Source organism: Catharus ustulatus, chromosome 4, assembly GCF_009819885.2.
Source record: "Catharus ustulatus isolate bCatUst1 chromosome 4, bCatUst1.pri.v2, whole genome shotgun sequence".
NCBI lineage: Eukaryota > Metazoa > Chordata > Aves > Passeriformes > Turdidae > Catharus > Catharus ustulatus.
The window spans coordinates 68,819,461-68,842,406 of NC_046224.1; the positions used below are offsets into that span (position 1 = coordinate 68,819,461).

The following is a 22,946-nucleotide window of genomic DNA, read 5'->3' on the forward strand; positions in this document are numbered from 1 at the left end:
GGGGTGTGGTTGGGACTGAGAGGCACTGCCTGCTAATTTTGGCCCTTCCTGATGGGGGACCAAAGGCAGAGAGCTCAGCTTGGCTGCTAAAAATGGGACACCTGGATTATTTTAAGGTGTCAGGTGAACAAATGTCATGCTGGAAGAACTGCGGAAACTTAACAAGGAACCGACTTGGAGCTGGGAGACTGACAATTTCAGGGAGGAGCAAAATGCAGGATTAGAGATAGGTGTCAGCACAGGGAGGAAAGCAGGCACCATAAATTAGGTTTTTAATGGTAACACAGTGGCTAATACAAAAAATGAAATGGAGACAGAATAAACTTTCGGTCATTTGTTATCACTTCAAGTGGCAACACACAGGGAAGGTACTTTCAGTCATTTGACAAAGATTTGAAAATTTTCCTCCTTTCTTCAGGCTCACGTTGTGGAGAGGAGCAGGCATTTTGAGGGGTTAAAGAGATATAAATGATTATTTTTTAATAAAAGCCTTATCAACTTAACAAAATCACTTCACAACAGTTGGCTGTGTAATGTTGGAAAGTTCCACTGGGATTCGTGCATCTTGCCCTGTACAATTCTCTTCTGACTCTTCCACACTGGTAATGCCAAATTCAAGCCAAGAAAATGACAGTACTCATCTGCAAGATGTATACACACTGTTATTGCCTAAGAACAATCTCACTTCAGCATTTTCAGTGGTTTGATGGCATATCCTATGTCAGGAAATATTGGTAAATATTGATGCATAATTGTTTCTTCATGTAAATCAAATCTTGAAGGGTTTCATGTACAGCCAGTGAGTGGGTGTGTGTGTGTTTGTTTATTTGTGAATGTATCTGCCTACATAATCTCTCATCTTATAGGCTACATATTTCCCTTGTCAAAAGCACAATGATATTAAACAACTGTTAATAACACTTTAAATTTATTATTGTATAGCATCTTTCATCCAAGCTTCTCATTTTACTTTAGTATTAATTATTGCTTGATAATCCTGATATGACATAGAAAATATCCCCATTAATAATGGTTAAACAGAATCACAGTATAATTAAATAATTTTCTCTAGTGGCATCGTCACTCCTGTTTCAAAGATGTGTTAATTCTGAGTTCACTGTCTTCTCCTGTAAAATCTCAGTACACATAGGGAACATTAGTTTTTTATCTCAATCTGTCTGCCCAGGATCAATCCTAGAAGTGATTGCGTGTGTATGTGTGGGTGACTGGAGCTGGCTGCATTTAGAATAGTAACTGTGCTTTCTTCATCATCCTTTTTGGGTTTTGTTATTTGAGATTCCTCTTGATTTAACAAGCTTGATTGCAAGATGCTCTTTCTAGAGGTGAGGACCTAGCTAGCTAGGTCAGTCAGAAATTGAAGCAGTAAGTCTTTTAATTTTCACACTGCTTCTAAAACTCCAATCTCCTTTTGCAGGGTGGAAACATAACAGAGAGCTGAACCAAACCCTCTCCCCCAGTTATGAAATGTCTGAAAGCTCTCAAGATAGTATTTGACTTCTTTTCTTTTTTCAGCTTAACCTACACTACCCAGGAGGTAATAATGAAGGCAAAGCTTTGGTAAGTGGAATTTATATATTGCATATAATCTGAGGAATGCTGTATCCTTCACCCAGCATGTCCTGACACATGGAAGCCATTCATAGCTTTCCTTTTCCTTACATGTTCCAGCTGCTAGGATTGTTTCCCATATCCTATGTAAGGTAGGATGCAATTCAGAAAAATTTTCCCCCACATTGAGGCAAATGATAAGAAACTTTTTCAAATTTTGCACCAAAGTGGCATCAGTTGAAGCTGTTGTGCTTGTTATCTGACTGCAGATATGAAATGTATTCATTCTTCTCAGCTGAAATGTGTTACTTCATGGCAACAGCCTTTGCCTGGTACAGCTTCAAGAGCATTTTAGCTAATTCTGACTAATGAGGCAAGGCCAGGCATGGAGATTATAGTGAGTGAAGGATGTGGAGTTAAAACCTTGGGGGAATCTTATTGTTACTAAGTCAACAAATATTCCCAAAAAGAATCATTCCTCCATCAAATTCATGAGTTTGCCTTGGAAAGGCTGATATCTCCTTAAAAAAGATTCAATTTAATTTCTTTCTGCTTGCCTTCCGGCTTTTGTTCTTTAAGAGGCCACATTTTCAACTTTTTCTCTGCACAGGGAAGAAATTTTTGATTTTTCATGACATGAAACCCAAGATTCTTACATAATCACATGCCTTGAGGACTGCAATTTTAATAAAAATGGAGACTTTCATAGGTCTTGGCAATGTTGGTTTTCCATCTTCACTGATACTTGGCATTAGTGGTGATATTGCAATAACAGATAAGCTGTCTAGAGAAATGAGAGTTCTCTCTTATGAAAGTACAGAACTTCCACCAGTTGTTTCTCTTTTGTATTGGAGTGAAACTTGAGGCCTTTGGAGCTTTGGAATAGAAATCAAGATCAGTTCTAGAATTCTCCAGTGAGTAGGTGTTAGGCCCTTGTCACTGAGGATCCAGTCCTTTTGTACCACACCATACTTATTTATTGTGTAGGTTTTCCCTCTGTAGCCATTTCAGTTCATCTAAATAGTTAAATATTCCCTGGACTGGATAATGACAGAGGCACAAGAGTAATCTAAGCATGAATATTAAAAGTGGCTTCACTATCAGTTTGGCTTATTCCTCCTGGATATTGGTTTCAGCTAAAACCTCAGACCAGACAAATCACATTAGAGAAATACTTCCAATAAAAAAGTAATCAAAGCTGATTGATGATCAAAACTGATATCTCTGTGGGAATTTTAATTTACACAGTCAGCGCTTTCCTGTGAAAGATGTTTCGTGAAAGAACTTCCAGCAATTTTTGGTAACACCTCCATGTAAATCCAAGCCTACAGGCTGTATTAGTGTGGTAGAAATCCCTTTGGATCCTTCACCCCTTTATAATATTGTTGGAAATGCCATGACTCAGCAATGGCTATTCAAGCCTTCATTCTGCCCTCGAGCAACCGAATAGAGAAACTTCACATCCCTGTGCAGAAATTTCTTTTATGTAACAATGATGCAGTGTGTTGAATTGTCCCTCAAAAGTAAAAGAATCGTGTAATATTTGGGGCTCTTTGAGACTCAGCTATGCCAGTCTTGTATCCAGTAGAACATAACCTGGAGCACACAGGCTTTCCTTGCTCTGTGGTTATCATCTAGTGTTTCTTCTGCCTGGTCACTGCCTAACTGGCTCACTGCAAAGGTGTCTTCTTTTCCATCTTTTGAAACAATTAGTTTCGAAAGAAATTATTAATTTTGCCCATGAAGTCAGTCTGGAGGGGGAGGCTGAAGTGGACCTACCCCAGCAAAATTTGGAGTCTGAGTAGCAGGGAAATGGGAGATGAATAAACAAATCCTTGTGGCTGAAGGGCTGAACCCGTAGCCTGTGCCCTTGAGGTGAAGAAGGCAAATGGAATCCTGGGGTGCATTGGGAAGAGCAGTGCCAGCAGCTCAGGGAGTGATCCTGCCCCTCTGCCCAGCCCTGGGAGGCACATCTGGAGAGCTGTGTCCAGTCCTGGGCTCCTCAGGACAGGGAGCTCCTGGAGTGGGGCCAGCAGAGGCTGCAGAGATGATTCAGAGCCTGGAGCATCTGTGACAGGGAAAGGCTGAGGGAGCTGGGGCTGTCCAGCCTGGAGAGGAGCCCCAGCTGAGAGGAGCCTGTAGTAGAATAGTTTGTAAGAATAGTGCAGAAGGCAATTTTTCCCAATGAATTACAGCTGTACTGATTATGGAGGAGTGGAAACAACCTTGCCTGCCTAATGAGGATGGGTGGTATAAAAAAGGGTGGGGTAGCTGGCCTAAGTTGTGGTTTGGGCTTGGTACTGAGAGTCTGTTGTGGTTTGGGTTGGAGTCTGCTGGCTGTGCTGTGAGGAGGAAGGGACATGTGCAAGGGACAAGTTAAAAAGGTTCTGTATGAGAGACAGGCAGGGTTGGGTGACCAGGTAAGGGACAGGTTGGGTTTAGCCAGTCATGTAGAATGAAGAAGGAAACTCGCAGAGAGGAGAGAAGGAGTCAGTGCTGTGTGGGGCTACCTGTGAGAGAAGGAGTCAGAGTTGCCTGAGAGAAGTTCACTGAAAGAAGGCACAAAAGTTTTTAATAAAGGACGGGTAATGATGCCAGTCCAGTCTGTCTTGACATAATTACTATAGAGCCCTCAGCCCTGGGTGTCCCTGTGTGCAGGGAGGGCTCCGAGCAGGGCCCAGGCTCTGCTCTGGAGGCTCAGCAATGGCACCAGAGCCACGGGCAGGGACTGAGCCCAGGGGGTTCCACCTGGACTTGAGGCAGAACTTCTGTGCAGGGATTGAGCCCTGAACAGATTGTCCAGAGAGGGTGTGCAGTCTCCTCACTGGGGATATTCCAGAATTGTCTGGACACAATCCTGTGCTCTGGGCTGGCCCTGCTGGAGCACAGAGATGACACCAACTAACCCACTGTGGTCCCTTCACCCTGACCTATCCTGGGACTCTCTTTTCCCTACTGGGGTGTGGGATGAAAGGGTAGCAGCTCCCTCTGTGTTGTCTGGGTTTTAGAAGTATCTGTGCATTCTGTACCTGAACCCTGAACTCCTCAGTGTGTGCTGGGGCTACTAGTGCATGTTCACAGCCTGGTTTACGAGGTCCAGTTGCTCAGGCAACTGAATTTTGGGAAGCAGAAATGTAGAAGGGTTTTCCATGATGTAGCAGTAGGCACAGACACTGAGGTTCTGGCTTAAGCACATTTTTCTGCCTTGCCTTAAATGACTCCAGAGTCTGGAAGGGTTTTGGCTCCAGAGAACATAAATATTACTGGAAGTCACCAGGACTTCTGTTCCCAAGCATTAAAGGTACATTTGGACTGGGGTTCATTGCTTGTTTATGACTTGTCTTGTGAAGCACTCCTTTCAGTTCTGACAAAACTTGGACTTACAGTGAGTTGATTAATATACCCACATCTAAGCTTCAGAATATTTTTTTTTTTAATGGGAAGACCTTTTTGTGATTTAAGGGCCTTATCAAAAAAAGGCTTCTTCATCTCTTAAAGTTTAGAAGATTGTAGTGTATCCTGTATCAAAATGTAGTGCTCTGTGTTACAGCTCCCACTAAATGCAAAATTGGTCTTTTTTATTCTGCAAATTACTATGCTTTTTCAGAGGAGAGAAATGTACAGCATCAAGAAGAATGCTACAAACTTCAGGGAAATGTCAGGAACAGCTGCAAACCTGGCATTTGTCAGTGCCTTTGTGTTAAAGGCTGACTCTGGATGGGTACCTTATACCCATTTGTCTACATTTTCATGAGAGGGCGAATTCTAACCAGTTCCAATCTGCCTTTTATTGTTGAGATTTTTGTTAGGATTGAGACTGCACTTACTTATCTTCTAAAGAAGTTGGGCAGTTCTACCATGTGCAATTTGATGTATCTCCTTTGACTTCTGTTTCTTTATTATTAATTCCTAACATTCTGCAATTCTAACTTTTCTGTCTTGCTGCCAACCCAGGAGATTTTTTTCCCCCTCATAAACATTATAAATTAATTTTAAAAAAATTACCTTCCAGAAAAGATTTTTATTGTATTATATATTTTAAGTGGGTGATGCAGTTTAAACAAGTAGAATAACAATCTGAAAAACATTGAAAAGAGAAAAAGATAATCATCAGCTTAAAAATGGCAGCTTATATAAAGCCAGCAGTCAGACTGCTGGGGAAAAAGGGGAGACACGGATGCCGGCACATTATTATTATTCTGCTGTTGCACACGGGTCTGAATCAGCTCTGGAAATGCATACATTGTTTCTTACAGAATGTCTCTGGCTCCTAACAACGGGATTGCAACGTGATGTCTCCGCTAAAAATGCGATGACTCACAAATGAGTCAACAGTGAAGGTGTTACAGGAGGCTAACTGCTGTGCTGTCTGCCAGGGCTCCTAGCAGGCAGGAGCAAGGCTGGCCATTCATTTACTCCATTTTCTTCTCATAAAGTATTTTTAAAATAATCTAACCTATGGAGTTCTGCTCACGTTACTGCTCTGTGAAAGTGCTGGTTTTTTTAAGAGCCTCCTAAACTAGGTTAACATATTGAGATACCACATTGCTCTGGATTTAACAGGCATTTTCAGAACTCTGGCTGCTATTAAATTTAATTTCTGCTGAAATCTGTATTGCAGCTTAATGTATTCATTCAGGATCAGGGCATTATTCTTGTCTGTATCTATGCCACGAGAGGTATCTTCATCAATTGGAATTGTAGATTGGGTTTCTAAAGTAAAAGGTATTTTGGATCTGTCATGTTTTTGTATTGCTTTTTTGCACTTGAAATGAATGCCCTTCTGTAAGCATAACTCCATGAAAATCTCTTGAATTCTGGCTATGATGCCCGGTTGAGTCAAATAAGGAAGGTTTGGGATAGGAAGCAATTAGTAGAAAATTCTATTAAGGGCTGTGAAAAGGGTTATCTGCTGGGCTGTAAGTCTCAAGGAAGACAAATCTGATGCTGATTATTTTATCACTGATTCCAACATGGGATTTGTCTCTCCTTAAATTTGCCCTCCACATGGCAAGTGGTATGACTGCATTTTTTTCTTCTCTTTAAGCTTCTTTTTAAATTGTGATGCATTGTAAATCATTGGTGGTAGCCCAGGAGTTACAGACTTTGCTGTGGGCCTGGATCAATATTTCCCCTTCTCACTATGATGGTTTTTCTCACTACCTAGGACTATTTTTTTGAATATTCAGCCTTTGCTTGCACCTGGAGAAGTTCCCTGGCTGTGTTGTGGGGGTTTGCTCAGTTCCCCTTCCTTGGTGTGATTATTGAGCTTTACTGCTGCAGAATAAGGCTAGGGGCTCACAGCCCTCTGTGTCAATGCACACTGAGGTTTTTCTCAGGCTGAAGGAGCTGACTCTGCTCTTGGTACCACTGATATTACACTGGATTGTTTGGAAGGTGTGGGTCTGGCTCCCACCAGGCACTGAATGTGCGTCTCCTTGATCCTCATGAGTGATTTAACCAGCACACAGGAATGAGGTGATGGCACCTTCCTCACCTTGGATATGTGTCTGATGTGACTTGTGACAGCCTGTTGCTAGTTTGTTGTAGTTTGGGACAAAGTTATATACATTTTCCTTCCAGGAATGTACTATCTGGTAATATTGTTTTACTCTCTGTACTCCTGGCATGTAATTCACATGGTTTTTTATTGTTTTTTATTAAGTCTTGAGAGTGTTTTCTTTGGCTGTCACTGACCGCATTGCCAACATCTCTGAAACTATTCCATTGGCGTTCTCTTCACACTGCTTTAAGCTGAATTTTCTTCTCTCTGCATTTGAGTTCCTTTGCAGTTCTTTTCTTCCTTTCTCTTAATTGAATCCAGTTTTGCTGGCTGCATCTGCTCATATGCCAGTTTCTACCTGAGCAAATGTCATCTTGTTTTCATCTGCTTAGGAATGCAGTGCTTCTCCTGAGCCATTGTCTAATTAATTTAAGCTAGCCTAGTACTTCTTTTCACATCCTCACATAGACTCATCTGCTGATTCAATAATGGCTGGGTTAAGTGCACATTCTGACGGCTGCTTACTAAATTTAATTTACCATGAGAAGCTTTCAGTATGCAAGTGTCTGTGCATTCTCTCTCTCCCACACAGGCATGTGCACCGTGCACTGGGACACCAACTGAGACATAGATACAAATCCATGTTTGTTCCTGTGTAATGGCAGCATTGCTGTCTCTCATGTACCCCTTGTATGCAACTTGTTTCCAGAGCTGTCAGGTTAGGGGGGGTCACTTCTTGTTAGATTTTTTTTTTCCCCATGAGTAGTGCTTAACTCCCATAACCCAGGCTGAGTTGTGAGATTCAGATTCTAAAATAATGCAGTAAGGAGAGTTCTGAGGTTTGTGGGGGAGTTCAGCCTGGAAGTGCTGCACAGCTCTCGTGCAGGTCTGATTTTGCTCAGCTAAGCTTGGCATTGCAGTTAGCAATGTTGCAGGCACTGTCTTGCCCTCTGTTGAAGTGGAATTTCTTTTTAGGCTAAAAACTAGATCTTGCTCCTATCTCTGCCAGCTGCTAAGCCTGGTTGGTGGGATTTAGGGCTGGTGAGGCAATTCCATGGCTCAGCTGAATCTATACAACTGTTGGGGGCACCAGGGAATGAGCAGGGCTAGCTCCAAACTGCTGCGTGAACTTCTCCATGGAACTAATAGTTGGTGTGAACTGCTAAAGCACAGGAGATCTGCCTTTGATTCCAGCTCATCCAGTTTATACACTGGTCATGGTATTCTGTGGTGGGGAATATCCCTTTCCCCAATCTGTGTCAGGTGTCCTGTCCATGTTCCCTCTCAGTATGGTTTCATATTTTGGTCTGTATTTTACCCAGAGCCCCAGGATAAAAAGAAAACCATACAATTATCAAGCGTCCTGCCTTTTTGTATACCAATCATTTCAGTTTGGAAATTATAGTGAAGTGGGTAGTTTCTGAGAAACCCTAACTAGATTTGAGTGTAAGTTGTGGAAAATATCAAAAAGTTTGAATGCTGTTCTAAACTATCCTCTGCTACTCACTCCTTCACAGACCTCTTGAATTTTAAACTGAATTTCCATTTTTTTGTTTTGCTAGGAAGTGTAGCAAGTAGTTTTTCATTTAATATTAGACTCTGACTCACACCTGTTAAGCTCTCAGAAGGATTTTTTTATTGTTTCTGTGCCTTTTCATTTTGTCTCATCACGAGTATGTAAAACAAAATATGCATGTAAATCACAAAAGCAATTTGCTATTTTGTCAATCCTTGCATATAGGTTAAATTTCTTGTGCATTTTTCTGTAGTATTTTTGGGCATGAGATACAAGAGGATGTGGGGACTGTCAGATGAGTTTACTCTTGTGTAAGTCACAGGAGATGTAACTGTCTTAGCAAGCCTCCCTCTCAAACACTTGAGGCAGTACTCTAATGACTGGAGGAGCCTAAGAACAATTTCTTTATGTATTTTTTCTGCCCTCTCCATCCTTGATAGAAGTAATGGGACGGGAAGCTGGCATTTTGTAAGCTTGATAATTTAAAAATGGATGTTTTGAAAGGATTCAAAAAGTGCCTTGAAATGAGTTGATAACTAATCCTTTCTTCCATTATTTCACTCCTTGATTTTGTTGTTTAATCTCAGTTGGCAATATGCATAATCAAAGCTTTGCCCTTGATTATCCCTTACAGTTTGGTTTTAATCAAGCTACTAATATAAACCAAGTACAGCCTGGCCTTTTACATTGCACAGCTCTTCCTTAGTGGTGTATTGTAAATCATTATAATAGCATTTCATGCTTCCAGGGTTGTTTTTTTTTTTCTCTTTTGGCTTTCTTCATTCTTCTTCTCTCCCTGTGTGATGTATTTTGTGTATGTGAAGGGCCCTGGGCTGCCAGTTTCTTAATTGGTTATCACTCAGACCAGTAATTCTGTTTGCTGTGTGGATACGGGCACAGATTCCAAATGACTCTGTCAAGCCAAGACATGTCTCAGGGAAGGTGGCATTTGGAGTCTGTAGGCAAAGGTATGGAAGTGACTGAAGGTGGGAGGATGGTGCTGTGGAGTCACAAAATTCTCATGGGCTCTCAGCAGGTGGTGGGAGGAAGATCCCACCTTAGCTCACGTGCCTTCTTTGAGTAACTCTGTCCCTCAAATGGAACAACTCCTGCCCTTGCAGGAGGTAAAATCAGACCTGAGTTGGACTGTTGTTATCAGCCTGTGCTGAGATTTGTAATACAAATCCAGCTGGGGCTTTGTCTGTCCCCCTTCCCATGACAAGCTGATCCTGATGGAGCAGATGTTCTGGCTCTTGCATTTTGGAGAGTGTCCACAGGACAAGAGTAAATGGCCTTAAGCTGCTCCAGGGGAGATTCAGGTTGGGCATCAGGAATAATTTCTGCTTGGGAAGGTCTGACAAGTATTGGAAAAGACTGCCCAGGGAGGTGATGGAGTCCCCATCCCTGGAGGTATCCAGGAAACACTGCATGTGGCTTGGTGGTTGACAAGGTGGTGATTGGTTAAAGGCTGGACTCAATGATCTTGGAGGTCTTTTCCAACATAAATGATTCTGTTATCTGAAAGTGTACTGCTCCGATTCTACCATCTGAGAGGAAAAACCATCAAACTTATATAAAACAACAACGGATTTAAGGCAAATTGCTTACCTTCAAAATCACTCCTTGTCTTAAAAAAAAGAATCTACAGTAATTTCACGCATATAAGGTGCATCCTTTTGACTACAGTTTTGGTCTGAACCTGGAAGTGCGCCTTATACCCTGGAGTGCCTTATATATGGACAAAGTTCGGAAATTTGCTGCCACCTGGAAGTATGCCTTATACCCCAGTGCACCTTATACTCATGAAATTACTGTAATTTTCATTAATGCTCTTCTTCGAAATGTGGCCCTTTCCAGACCAGCAATATGTGGTTGCATCAGCTGGGAGTGAGCATCTACTGCAAGTTTTTTGAAGTTGTAGGTGTCAAATAAAGCATATCCAGCTACAGTGCCTCTGTAGCTTTTGGCCTGCTGTTGTTCTAATGACTGCCTGAGATCCCATGGAGCAAAGTGCATCCTTTGTGCTACTCCAAAGCCAGTCATAGCAGATTCCTGCTAGAAGGTAAAAAAAAAATTAAAAAATATTCCAATTCAGATGTATTACTTGTCTGCAAGCTAATTGAAGATTTTCTAATGGGCCTTGATGCAAGCAAATAACCCTTGTGCCTAATCAGCAGAGAGACGGCGACCTTCCTGCTTCAAAGAAGAAACGCCAGGCAGGGGAGAAGATTATGTATACTTTGGTCTCTGTGCCACATGGAAATGACATTGCATCTCTCTTTGAACTGGATGCCACCACCCTTCAGAGAGCTGATTGCCTGGTTCCAAGGTAAAATAAAAAAAATAAAAAAGGAAATGCAAAAAGGGCAAAAAATAGTGCTTCATTGACGGGGTTTCTTCCTGGTATTGTGCTGCTGAGTAAAGCAGAAGAATCAAACGTGAGCAAGTATTATTCTGTTAAAAACGGAGGTGTATTCATGGGTAAATAAGGGATGTATAAAACATGATACTGCTGCTGTGACTGGGTAAAATAATTATAAGGATAAAACAAGTGACACTTAGAGTCTATGAAGAGAAAAAATAATGGTCTAAATATTGCACAGATCTGTGTGAAGATAGAATTGAGCTCTGTGCACTGTTTGAAAAAAATGTACTTTTAACAGATTTAACTGAATTGTTTCCAGCCAAATAATGTGTGGGGTGAGCTGAGCTTCTGTTTCCCTGACAGATCATGATGCCACTGAGTGCATTTGGTATTCAAATGTATTCAGCAAGTGGCTTCTGGGTTTTAATTGTCAATATTTGAAATTTTATCTGTGTAGCATAGCTGAGATTGGTTAGATAAGTCACACGATGTTGGTTGTGACTGAATGGGCTTGCAGACACTTGGAGCTGGATGTTATAAGGGTGGATTTTAAAGGGTACCCACAAATACTGATGTATCTGACTTTGAAGTGTGTTTGCTGTGCTAAGTTCCGCCAGATAATTTGCTTACTTGAATACTCAAAAGCCCATCAGTGTGAAAGGGAGAGCGTGAATGGAGACCACAGTGAATATATTTCAAAAGTAAAATTCAGAGTTAAAACTGTAATTGATTTCTCAGCTCTGCTTTTTGATAATACCACAGATTATCATATGGAAAGAATTTGGAAGGATCTCATATCTGCTCTTTGTTCACTTGATTTGCAGTTGAGAACTAGTACTGTAAATGCTTGCTCTGGAACAAGGGTTTGCAGATCATAATGATGAAGCTGTGAAACCAGGGTCAGCTTTACTTGCTGGCTTTTGTGCTGTGACAGCTTAAAAGGGTTTGTTACTCTGCAGAAAAATAAGGGAAAGAATTTGGTTTATTCATGAAATGTATTTCCATTCAGATGAATTTTATAACATCTTCCATTTAGGTTTTTTTCCTTTAAAGAATATTTTACTCCTAGACTTACATAAATACTTAAACCCAGCATTCTGCATAATCCCAAGATGCTGGCTGTTCTTGTTGAAGCTTTGCTCTGAGTGAGAAAGAAGCAGTCAAGGGAAAGGGGTACTGCAGTGTCTTTTAGGTCCACCTCTCCCTTTTATAGCAGTAGCTGGTATGGATCTTGCTCTCCAGCCTCATGCCACAGGCAGGTGTTGCAGGGCATCCCACTTGCCCACGTGGGCTCAGGACTGATCCATCTCAGCTGCTGTTTGCTCTGTCCCCCTTTAGGAACTCCTATGTCCGACTGAGGCATTTGTGCACCAACACTTGGGTCACCAGCACCAGCATCCCCATAGACACTGAGGAAGAGAGGCCTGTGATGTTAAAGGTAAACAAAATCCCCAACTCATTCCTAAAGCTGGCTCATTTCTAACCTATGAAATGTACATAATAATTAGGACAAAGCTTAGGACTGCTCACCTGCTTTAAACCAATAACTATTGCAGATTGGAACGTGCCAAACCAAAGAGGACAAGGAAGCTTTTGCCATTGTATCAGTTCCTCTGTCTGAGGTCAGAGACTTGGACTTCGCCAACGACGCCAACAAGGTTTTAGCATCAACTGTTAAAAAGCTGGAGAATGGGACAATAACCCAGAATGAAAGGAGGTTAGTGAGTTTTTCCTCTGCTAAATTGGTGTTTGGTTACTCATGATAACACAGTCATGGATAGGTGATGTCCACATGGACAGAGGCAATTGGGAGAGGAAGTTTCAGTTCTGGGAGTGCCAGCCTGGAGTTAGATTCCACCTCTGTCGGAGCATCTTTGCTGTACCTCAAGCTGATCTGTGTAAAAGGCAGGTAAAGAGCACTTCCCCAGCTGACTGACCACATAAATAAATGGGTACTGGGCAAATGTGTTTGTCTGGATTTCCCTTGATAATCTGCTTCTGAGCTGTAATGCGAGGGTTCATTGCATCTGATTCTCAAGTGCAGGAAAGCAGCACTGCAGGGCTCTTGACTTGTGTGAAGTTGACCACTCTTCAAATCTGCAAAAGTCTTGGAAGAGGTCTCAATGTGACTGAGAAGCTGCTCCAATAATTTGTTTGCTTTCTCATTTCTTTTTTTCCTCTGTTCTCTTTTTCTCTTTTACATCATTTTGGTGTTTACTCCTTGTGTTCATCCCCATTTTTTCTGTGGCACTATTAGAATGTCTGCTCCTCACACCTGCACCTGAATCAAGGGATTTTGCTGTGCATTTGTTGTACATTGTAGCCAGATATATTCCACTGCCAGTGATGTAGTTCACTATTTGTCTTCAGTTGCCTGTGGTTAAACTGAATGTAAGACAGCATCTGAATGTAAGACTGAATGTAAGACAGTGTGAATTCATAATTGTAATATGTCATATACAGCTTTTTAAAATGAAAATGTTAGCTTTTGGTTATGAAACTGAATTTTTGCAGTTTCCAACAGCAATTAGACCAGATAATTTAATATCCCAACAGGCAGATTTTTAGTGATCTGGGTGTTGGGGCTCAGCCTTGCAAAGCTGTGGGGCCATTTCATGATTGAGTTGATTCAGAGAGGGCTATGACAGTGTCCAGGTGGAATGTCCCTGGATGAACCTTGTGTCACTGTCTGTATTGTTAGATCTTGATATTGACAGGTTGGTACAACAAACATGTAAAACATCTCAGAGCTATTTTACAACAGTGCCATTATTTGTTTGTTCTTGTGATTTCCTTTGGAAAACCCTCCAAATCTTTTTCCTGTCTTACCACCACCTAGCATAGAGAAGTAGGAGTCCTAACAGTTTATTCCTCATTGCTCCATCCTACAGCTGCCTTTTCTACTCTATTTTGTGTGGGTAACACACACCTTGCTGTTTTCTACCAGGGGCTGAAGCTTTTAGAGTAAAGAAGTCACTCAGAAGTTCTAGCTGAGCAGCCCAGCTCCCTTGTGGATAATGGGAACCTTGTGTCTGGCTCCCACAGATGACTGAAAATCTCTTGGGGATCTTCCTGGCTTTTTCATAGCTGGCAGATTTGTTAGTTATGGACTAGACACTGACCAAATTGAGATATTGCCGAGTTTTTAATGTAAAAGATTGCTGGTGCTGTTAAGAGGTATTCTTTGAAATCTGTGGACATCTGTGTTTCTCACTGCATGGCTGGCAAGGTGCTAGTAACAAGGAGGCAATGATGACTTTGGGGTTTTTTTTTCCCTATTTATATTCTGTCTTTTTGCATTTCCTGAAGGTGGGAGAGAAAGAATTACTACAGCCTCTGTTTGTAGCATCTGCTTCTGACAAATCTTTTGTTTAGCAAAGAGTGAAACAAATAGCTTCTTGGGTCAGCATACATAGGAGAACAGTTATATATGAAAAAGCTATATATATTCATATTCATATATATGAAACAGCTTCATGGGTCAGTAGGGAAAGTATCTAGTGGCAGAATGTTTTTATTCCTCTAGTGAGTCCATCATTTTGTTGCATGGACCCATGATAAAACGTAAAAATCCTTGCTAGGCTGTGTAAGTTTCTTTTTATTGCTCCTGGGCCTTGAGGCCTGCTGGTATAGATTTTGGGTCTCTGAATACTGTGTATCAATCCAGCAACCTGTATTTTTCTCTTGTTTACCCTCTGGTTGTTGTTTAATGGCTTGGTACACAGCCCTGTGATTGATTTAAGCTTCTGCTGAACAAAGGCTTTGAATCCTTAAGTACATGTCAAGCTTAACTTTGCAGTGGTGGAAGTTCCATTGTGCCAGGTAAAGCTTGGCATAAATGTGGTTTTTGTTCTCAATGAATCCTAGTAAGTGTTGAGTGACTGTTTATAATGATTTGTACATTCATTCTAGGTTTGTAACCAAGCTGCTGGAAGATCTCATTTTCTTTGTTGCTGATGTGCCCAATAATGGGCAAGAAGTTTTGGATGTGATCATTACCAAGCCAAACCGGGAACGACAGAAATTAATGAGGGAGCAAAATATATTGGCTCAGGTATGTCCTACTGTGCTAATAACTTAATTGTGTTTGCAAACAGATTACAGGAGAGAGTGATGTGAAGAAAAGTTATTTTTGGGTAACTTGGCTTATGACAGGTTGGGTTTGTCTGGTTGGATTGGGTAGAAATGGCACTACTTGGTCAAACCTCATCTCTTGGTCCCTAAATCAGACTCAAGCAGAAGGGGCTGTAGAGGGCTCTAAATTTCATGTGATTCCAGTAAGATTTAAGATTGTGTTGGAGAGCAGCTTGTTCACAAAATTTGAGACAAACATGGAATATAGTCCCAGTCTTGCAAGTGTTCCCCACACATTACTTCTATGGAACTCTGACTTTGCATGAGGGTAAGCTTGCAGGTAAATAAAATTAATGTCCTTTTTGACCAGTCAACTGAAAGAAATTTGCAAGAAGGGAAAATGATGATGAAACTGGACAGCAGCCAGAGTTGTCCTCCTTTTTCACCATTAAATTATCCAAAGTTAAGACGTGTAACTAAAACTGTTACAAGTTGGAGATAGTAAAGAGAAAGCAATGTCAATCAAGTTGGTGGGAAATGTAAAGCTAACTCCTGGGGGAAAATAGTTCGTAAGAATAGTGCAGAAGGCAATCTTTCCCAATGATTTACAGCTGTACTGATTACTGAGGAGTGCAAACACTTGCCTCCCCAACGAGGATGAGTGGTATAAAAGTGTGGGCTAGCTAGCCACTAGTTACAGCTGGAGCTTGAGACCCAGAGTGTGCTGCAGTTTGGGATGGAGGCTGCTGGCTGTGCTGTGGTAAGGGACATGTGGTTGTGTAAGGGACAGACAGGGTTAGGTGGCTGGGTAAGGGACGGGCTGGGGTTCAGCCAGTCATGTAGAAGGAAGAAGGAAACTTGCAGAGAGGAGTCGGAGTTGTGTGGAGGTGCCTATGAGGAAAGGAGTCAGAGTTGCCTGAGACAAGGCATGAAAAGTTTTTAATAAAGGACTGGTATTGGTGCCAGTAATGTCCATCTTGACATATTTACTACAAACCCCAAATGCATAAAGCTTTTTGTCCCCACTTGCGTCAAGGCTGTTGTGCTGATCCTGTCAGAGGACACTTCCATTGACTGCTGTAAGTTCAGTAGCAATCTGGGTCTGGTTTTCACTGTGTGATCTTGATTTTGAACAGATATTTGGCATCCTTAAAGCTCCTTTTAAGGACAAAGGTGAAGGATCGATGCTGAGACTTGAAGACCTGGGTGACCAGAGATATGCTCCCTACAAATACATGTTAAGATTATGCTACAGAGTTCTAAGACACTCCCAGCAGGACTATAGGAAGAACCAGGTCAGTGGAATTGAGGATAATTTTCCTCCTGATTTCTATAATTATGTCCTGGGTTTGACATAGCTCTCTGCACTTACAAGTGGGATTCTGTGGTAATGGGGAAAGGTCTTTTTTGTGTGTGTAGCTTAGTAGTGTGTGAATTGAAAGTTCAACAATGAATATCACAAGTTCACTTTGTGCTTTTGCAGGCTCAGACTGAGATGGGGTTCACTGCTTCATTCATGAGCCTTCTGTTATTAAAAGTATGTTCTTGGAGCCTGGATTGTAAAGTGGGAAATCTGCAAAGCTGTCTGTTTCTCTTACTTAAATATTTGTAGAGGGATGGCAGTAAATCAGAGCAGAGGTTGTTATATCAGGTAGCCTGATTTTCTCACTGCTGGATGCTCCCTGTGAGCAAGAGGTATTTCAGAACATGGACTAAAGGGAGTGGAGATAAAAGCCTGAAGTGCTGTGTGGCTTCTTTGTTTTCTTTCCAGTGTTTTACAGAAATATTTCTGTCTTGAAGGGAGAGAAAAGGAGGAGGGAAGACTCGGGGGGAAAAAAGGCTTCTTAAACACTATAAAAATCTTTCAGTTTTTCCCTTTTTTTTTTTTTTTTAAAAAAAAGGTGGTTTCCATTTCTTGATTTTTGTATATATTTTCATGGATTCATTCCTTTGGTTTATGAAAGAATAAAAGGAGTTAGTGATCCCTAATATGGAATGTGTTTCTCAGGGTACACATCTGAGGTATTCAGAACTTCTTTTGTTCAGGCCAGTTCAGAGAGGAAAGTTTTGAGTGTTATTTTGATGACTGGATGCCTCTGGTTGTAAAAGAGAAAACGTTACTGCTCAGTAGGTCATCACGGGACTTATTTCTTTTTTCAGGAATATATTGCTAAGAACTTCTGCGTCATGCAGTCCCAGATTGGTTATGATATTCTGGCAGAAGACACCATCACAGCTTTGTTGCACAACAACAGAAAACTGCTAGAGAAACACATCACAGCTAAAGAAATAGAGACGTTTGTGAATTTACTCAGGAGAAATCGAGAGCCCAGGTTTGAAGTGGTCCTCAAAGCATTTTTGCAGTAGCTGTGAATTGCATGCTATTCATCACTTTGATGTCTCTTTCTCACTGTTTTGACCTTACAGACAAAAACCCTACCTGTAGATAAAATATTAGAACTACCTGTAATTCTTGGAATTTAACCATATCCACATCTTAAAACTGGAGCTTACTGAAAAGAGGGCTTATACTTGACAGGATAACTTTGGAAATTTGGTCTCAGTTCTGACTGGGGCAAAGAGAAATTAAGAGGAAGTTTAATTTCTCCCAACTCTGTGGAACTGTCACTTATGTCGGTTCCCCTGCTAATAATCCTGGTGTAAAGTACATGGACATGTCTACTTTTCTAAGCTTTTATTAATAATCAGTTTTTCTGCAGGTTCTTATTCCAGGTCAGACCTGAAAAGAGCCTAAGACAATGAAGATCCCATAAACCCATGTCCTAGACCAGATTTTGTTCCAAATTAAAATTTCTGGCCTTGAACTTGACTCAGTGGATTTTTTTTTGGGTTTTTTTTTTTTTTTTTATTAAACTTCAGGTTAGAATATAAAAGAAATTGGTTTCTTTATTTTTAAATGGAAAAAAATCTCTTTATTGTTGGATTTTCAGTTGTGAAATTAGCGAAGTAATACAAATATAAGAAATGAACATACTGAAGGCCAAATATTGTTGTCTGTAATTGTGAATACCGTTTTCCAGGTAGCCATTAAGCATATTGCTCAAGGTTTTGGTGCTTCACTGCCTCAGTTATTTTCTTTATGCCTCTTTTGCCTCACTCTATCATCTCATGCCTCTCCCATGCTCTGCTGAGTTGGGCTTGGTCAATATGAAGAGGAAATCACAAGATCAACTCTGTCTCTGAAGGGTCTGTGCTTTTACTGCAAGTTGCACATTGCTTTTTCTTGTGGTGGAGGATGTAGTGGAATTTGTGCCATAAACACATCATGCAACTGCTGTATATCCACTTCTTTGAGGAGTTCAGGAGCAAGAAATGTTACAAAATTGCTCCTTGCCAGAATGGTGTAATCTGAACAGTAAAGACCTCATCTTGTTACTGATTTTCATGGAGAGTATTGTAGATTTTTGCAGTACTGTTGGGGTCAGTAAGAATTGTGGCATTCTGCTCTGAAACACATGAGCTACAAAATTAAAAACCTGCCTGAGTTTTGGCTTCCAATCAGGTGACTTCCACAGAATTCCATGTACAGTAATTTCACTATTATAAACCACACCATTTTGACTAAAATTTTGGTCCGAACCCGAAGCGCGGCTTATAATCAGGTGCGTCTTATATATGGACAAAGAACAAAAAGTTGCTGTTTTAGTTTGGAGGACAGGTGTCTGCTGAGAAAGGCAGGAGCTTCTCTTTGAAATGGAGACTGTAAACCCCCTCCCTCCAAATTATTACAATTTTGAAATCAAGGGGCTTTCAGGCAAAAATATGGGAATTAGGAATAACAGTTCTTTTCTAGGGAAATTAAAATAGAAATACAGTACTACAAAGAAACAAACTCCAAACCCTGACAAAGTCAGAGTACAACCTGACACCCCGTCAGGCAGGGTGTTGGCAGCAGTCCCATTAAATGGTGGCTGCATCCTCCTGCAGTGACAGATGTGATTCAGTTGGAGCAGTGCTCCTGTACAAGGTGCAGTTTCACTCCGGAGGTCCAGTGGTGATGTGGAGAAATCCGGTTTTCCTCTGGAGTCCAGTGGAGGAAGGGGCTCCCTTAGTGTCCCAAAACCTCTGTTTTTATCTTGGTAAGAAATGTTGGGCTCTTCCCCCTGGCTGGAGCAACTTCCAATGGGATGCAGTAATTTTATCAGTCCCACAGTGGGATTCAATGGCCATGAGCAGAAAATGACTGGCTGGAGGAAGGATGGGTTGTGAAAAGATAAAGAACAATGCCCTGCCTGGTTTCAATGGATGGCCATTAGCAGAATATCTGCCACAGAGATAAGGATCACTGCCCCCACCCTCAACAGATGGTGATAGAAAAGATACTTTTTATCACACTCTGTATTGTAATGTGCGGCTTATAATCAGGTGCAGCTTATATATGGACAAAGAACGAAAAGTTGCTGACATCTGGAAGTGTGGCTTATAATTGTGAAATTACTGTAATTATGTGTTGTTTGCTTAATTTAATCTTTGTGATTGCTATGCACTTTTAACTACCAGTTGCCACAAAGCTTCATTTCAGTTATAGGTGGACTTTTTTTTTAAGTCTACCCTAAAAATGCTGTCTGTACCCTCCCACTGCAGTTCCCAGAATTTAGTGGGGACTGTGGTCTGTGCTAGAGGTTCAAACTGTTGGATCCTTGGATGAGTGATAGCAGATGGTCAGAGTTTGTACCTGGATTTCTAAGCAAGTGAAATAGATGATCTCTGTATCTGCCCCAGTTCACATCTGCTCCCCCACCAGCTCTTGAGCACCTTGCTCAGTTTTAGCTACATTGCCAGAGGAGTGGTGGGCTCAGAGATACTTAATTTTTATGAATATCATGGAAAGGGGAAACTACATAGAAGGAAGAGGCCCTTTTTATATTGCTGGGTGTCAAAGGCTGCAAAATGGATTACTGTTACTGCACACACAGGAATCCCTGGAAAGAGACCAACCCACATACCTAATGAATGTTCTAGATATAAGGAAAGCCTCAACCTGAACTTTGTTAAACATCAGAAGACCAACATGTGAGTGATAAATTCATAGGAAACTGATTTCCCTGCACTACTTTGTTCTTTCTGCTTTACATGGCATGACCTCTTTGAATGCAGAGTCCTGTCTGCAGGTCCTGACAAATCTGCACTCTTCTCTGGCAGCCCAGCATTCTCTGGCAGTGTTCAAGGCCAGGTGGTATGGGGCTTGGACTAACCTGATCTAGTGGAAGGTGTTGTGAGTTGCAAGAGTATGAACTGAAAAATCATATGTTGATAAATATCATGATACAGAGTCTCTGTAGTCTACCTATCCTCTAGTGCTGAGTGCTAGAGATTTCTGCTGCAGTTCCCCAGTAGCAGTTTAAGTCTCATGTTCTGCTGCATCTGTGTTATTTTGACTGCAGGTTCTTGGATTATCTGTCAGACCTGTGTGTATCTAACACCACGGCAATACCAGTAACTCAGGAACTCATCTGCAAGTTTATGCTGAGCCCAGGGAATGCTGACATTCTCATCCAGACCAAGTGAGGATCTGTAATCAGAACATGCTATCTTTTTGTTGTCTGCTCTCTTAAATTGCCAGTATTTTGCTCATGGCTCCATTGTGAATGGTTTGTGTTTGCAGGCTGGTTTCAACCCAAATGGACAATCCCTTGGAGTGCCCAGTCATCTCCGATGACATTGATGAGGAGGAAGTGTGGCTTTACTGGATTGACAGCAACAAGGAGCCTCATGGCAAAGCCATCAGGCATCTGGCTCAGGAGGCAAAGGAGGGCACAAAACCTGATTTAGAAGTTCTTACCTACTACAGGTAAAACTGCTTATTCAAAGGGAAGAAAATATAAAGCTCTGAAGACCCCCCCAGCTGTTCTTACCGAGTTCATTTGCCAATATGAAAAAAGGAAACCAGGTCATGCCAGAAACTGAGATTAAAAGTTCATTTCAAGTTTTTCTTGTGAGAGTCATCACAGTCTCTGCTGCCTATTCCAGGCAAATCTTGAGTTTCCTTTGCTCATCACATCTCTGTGTGTCTTTTTTATTTATTGGGCTTTAATTTTAGGTTGTGATGCCCTGGAAGCAGGCACAGAGGACAGAGTGTCCTGAGTGTCTTGAGGATTAGAGAAGAAATGGGATCATGGAATAATGTAAAAGTGTTTTATGAAATTGAAACAGCAATTGAACAAATAGTTTTTAATGTCAAGTTGCTCCCTTGCTTAACAAAGTCACTCTTGTTATTTTTTAGGATTTATATCAGAGAGATTCACAACAGGCTTGTAACGTGAGATTCTGAGGTTCTTTCATTTCCAGCTGATTTCCTTGAGTACCACATTATAACTTTTTTTTTTTTAAGGTACCAACTGAACCTCTTTGCAAGAATGTGCCTGGACCGCCAGTATCTCGCCATCAACCAGATTTCTGCCCAGCTGTCAGTAGACTTGATCCTCAGGTGCATGTCTGATGAAAGCCTCCCCTATGACCTGCGCGCTTCCTTCTGCCGCCTCATGCTGCATATGCACGTGGACAGAGATCCCCAGGAGTCTGTGGTGCCTGTCAAGTATGCCAGATTGTGGACTGAAATTCCTACCAAGATCACGATTCATGAGTGAGTTTAAAATGTCTCAAACTCAAGTACAAAAGCTCTTTGTGGGGTTAGTCTCAGAACAAAATGGTTGTAGATGTCCAGTGTCCACAAAACATATCTGTGAAAAGGCATTTTGTTGCAGAGCACAGAACTATTAATTATTGTTACTCTTGGAAACTTCCATGGGCAGCTTTGTCGTTAAATATTTGAATTTTATTTTTCATTATCTTCTTTTATTGAACAAGCTGGGGAAGATGGAATAACCTTTCCTCAGACTAGCTGCACTCCAAATAATCCAATTTTCTCACATGACAGGTTTGCTAGTATGGAAATTGGTTTTATACCTCAAGTTCAACAGAAAGCTGCACCTAGGAACCCAGAATTAAGACAGCTGCTGTCCAGAAACAGCTCACAGAGGTTTTGGCCTTCACTTAGTAAAGTACTTAAGGATGTGCTAAATTTAATTTTAGAGAAAGGACCACTGATTTGATGGAGCAGCAGCACTGAGATGCTCCCAGCCAGGGAGTATCTGGCTGGAGAGACAGAGGAAGAAGTGCAGCAGGCAGTGTTGTTTCTGTTAATGGCCTTGTTGAATTGCCACAGCAAGATTTAAGAGTCCTATCTGCCACAAGTGTAGTATTATCCTGTCTAGATTCTTCCCATTCACTTCAAACCTTCCTGGTACTGCTGGAGGGAAGGTATCTCCAGAGAGCTGAACTGAGTAATTTCAGAGGATCATGATCAGTTTGTTCTGATTTTAGTGACAGCTGATCCTGATATTAGAAGTGTTTAATTGTCCTTCTTTCTGTGCCTTGTATTGTAGGTATGATTCCTTCACTGACTCTTCGAGGAATGAAATGAAGACAAAGTTTGCACTAACAATGGAATTTGTAGAAGAGTACTTGAAAGAAGTTGTGAATCAACCCTTTCCATTTGGAGATAAAGAGAAAAATAAACTTACATTTGAGGTACTTCTCAGCTATCTGCATCCTACTTACAGTATTCCTCATTTCAGATAAGTTAACATTGTTTCTTTCAAAATAAAGCCAGTTGTAGAATAAATCTTAGTATAAAATACCCTGAAGAAGCACCTGTTCCTAATTTCGTTGTTCTTGGTGATGACTGATGCTGCAGGAAATAATATTCTTGTCTGCTGTATTTTTCCAACCTTTCCTTCCTTCTCCTGAGGTGGCTGCATTTCAGTGGAGGGAGAGGGGATTTCTGGGGGGTGAATGGTGAATATTCCTGTTCTTTCTACATTAGTGAAAATAGCTTATAAGGATTCTTCAGTGTAAGTGCTGTTTTCTGTATAGGTTATTACACTCAATGAAACACT

The 22,946-nt window shown here is 41.2% G+C and overlaps 1 protein-coding gene across 4 annotated transcripts in view; it reads left to right on the forward strand.

The window, feature by feature from the left end:
• The window catches only part of ITPR2 (inositol 1,4,5-trisphosphate receptor type 2), a 241,850-nt gene that overhangs the window by 55,587 nt on the left and 163,317 nt on the right, over nucleotides 1-22,946 (forward strand). For 3 of the 4 annotated variants that reach the window (XM_033056927.1, XM_033056929.2, XM_033056930.2), the window contains 11 exons: nucleotides 1,534-1,578; nucleotides 10,763-10,917; nucleotides 12,292-12,391; nucleotides 12,510-12,670; nucleotides 14,866-15,007; nucleotides 16,164-16,322; nucleotides 17,188-17,360; nucleotides 20,433-20,552; nucleotides 20,654-20,839; nucleotides 21,380-21,631; nucleotides 22,434-22,578. In XM_033056927.1, the coding sequence (XP_032912818.1) occupies nucleotides 1,534-1,578; nucleotides 10,763-10,917; nucleotides 12,292-12,391; nucleotides 12,510-12,670; nucleotides 14,866-15,007; nucleotides 16,164-16,322; nucleotides 17,188-17,360; nucleotides 20,433-20,552; nucleotides 20,654-20,839; nucleotides 21,380-21,631; nucleotides 22,434-22,578 (1,638 nt within the window). The remainder of the gene's footprint in view (nucleotides 1-1,533; nucleotides 1,579-10,762; nucleotides 10,918-12,291; nucleotides 12,392-12,509; nucleotides 12,671-14,865; nucleotides 15,008-16,163; nucleotides 16,323-17,187; nucleotides 17,361-20,432; nucleotides 20,553-20,653; nucleotides 20,840-21,379; nucleotides 21,632-22,433; nucleotides 22,579-22,946) is intronic. The other variant, XM_033056928.1, reaches the window with a different exon arrangement.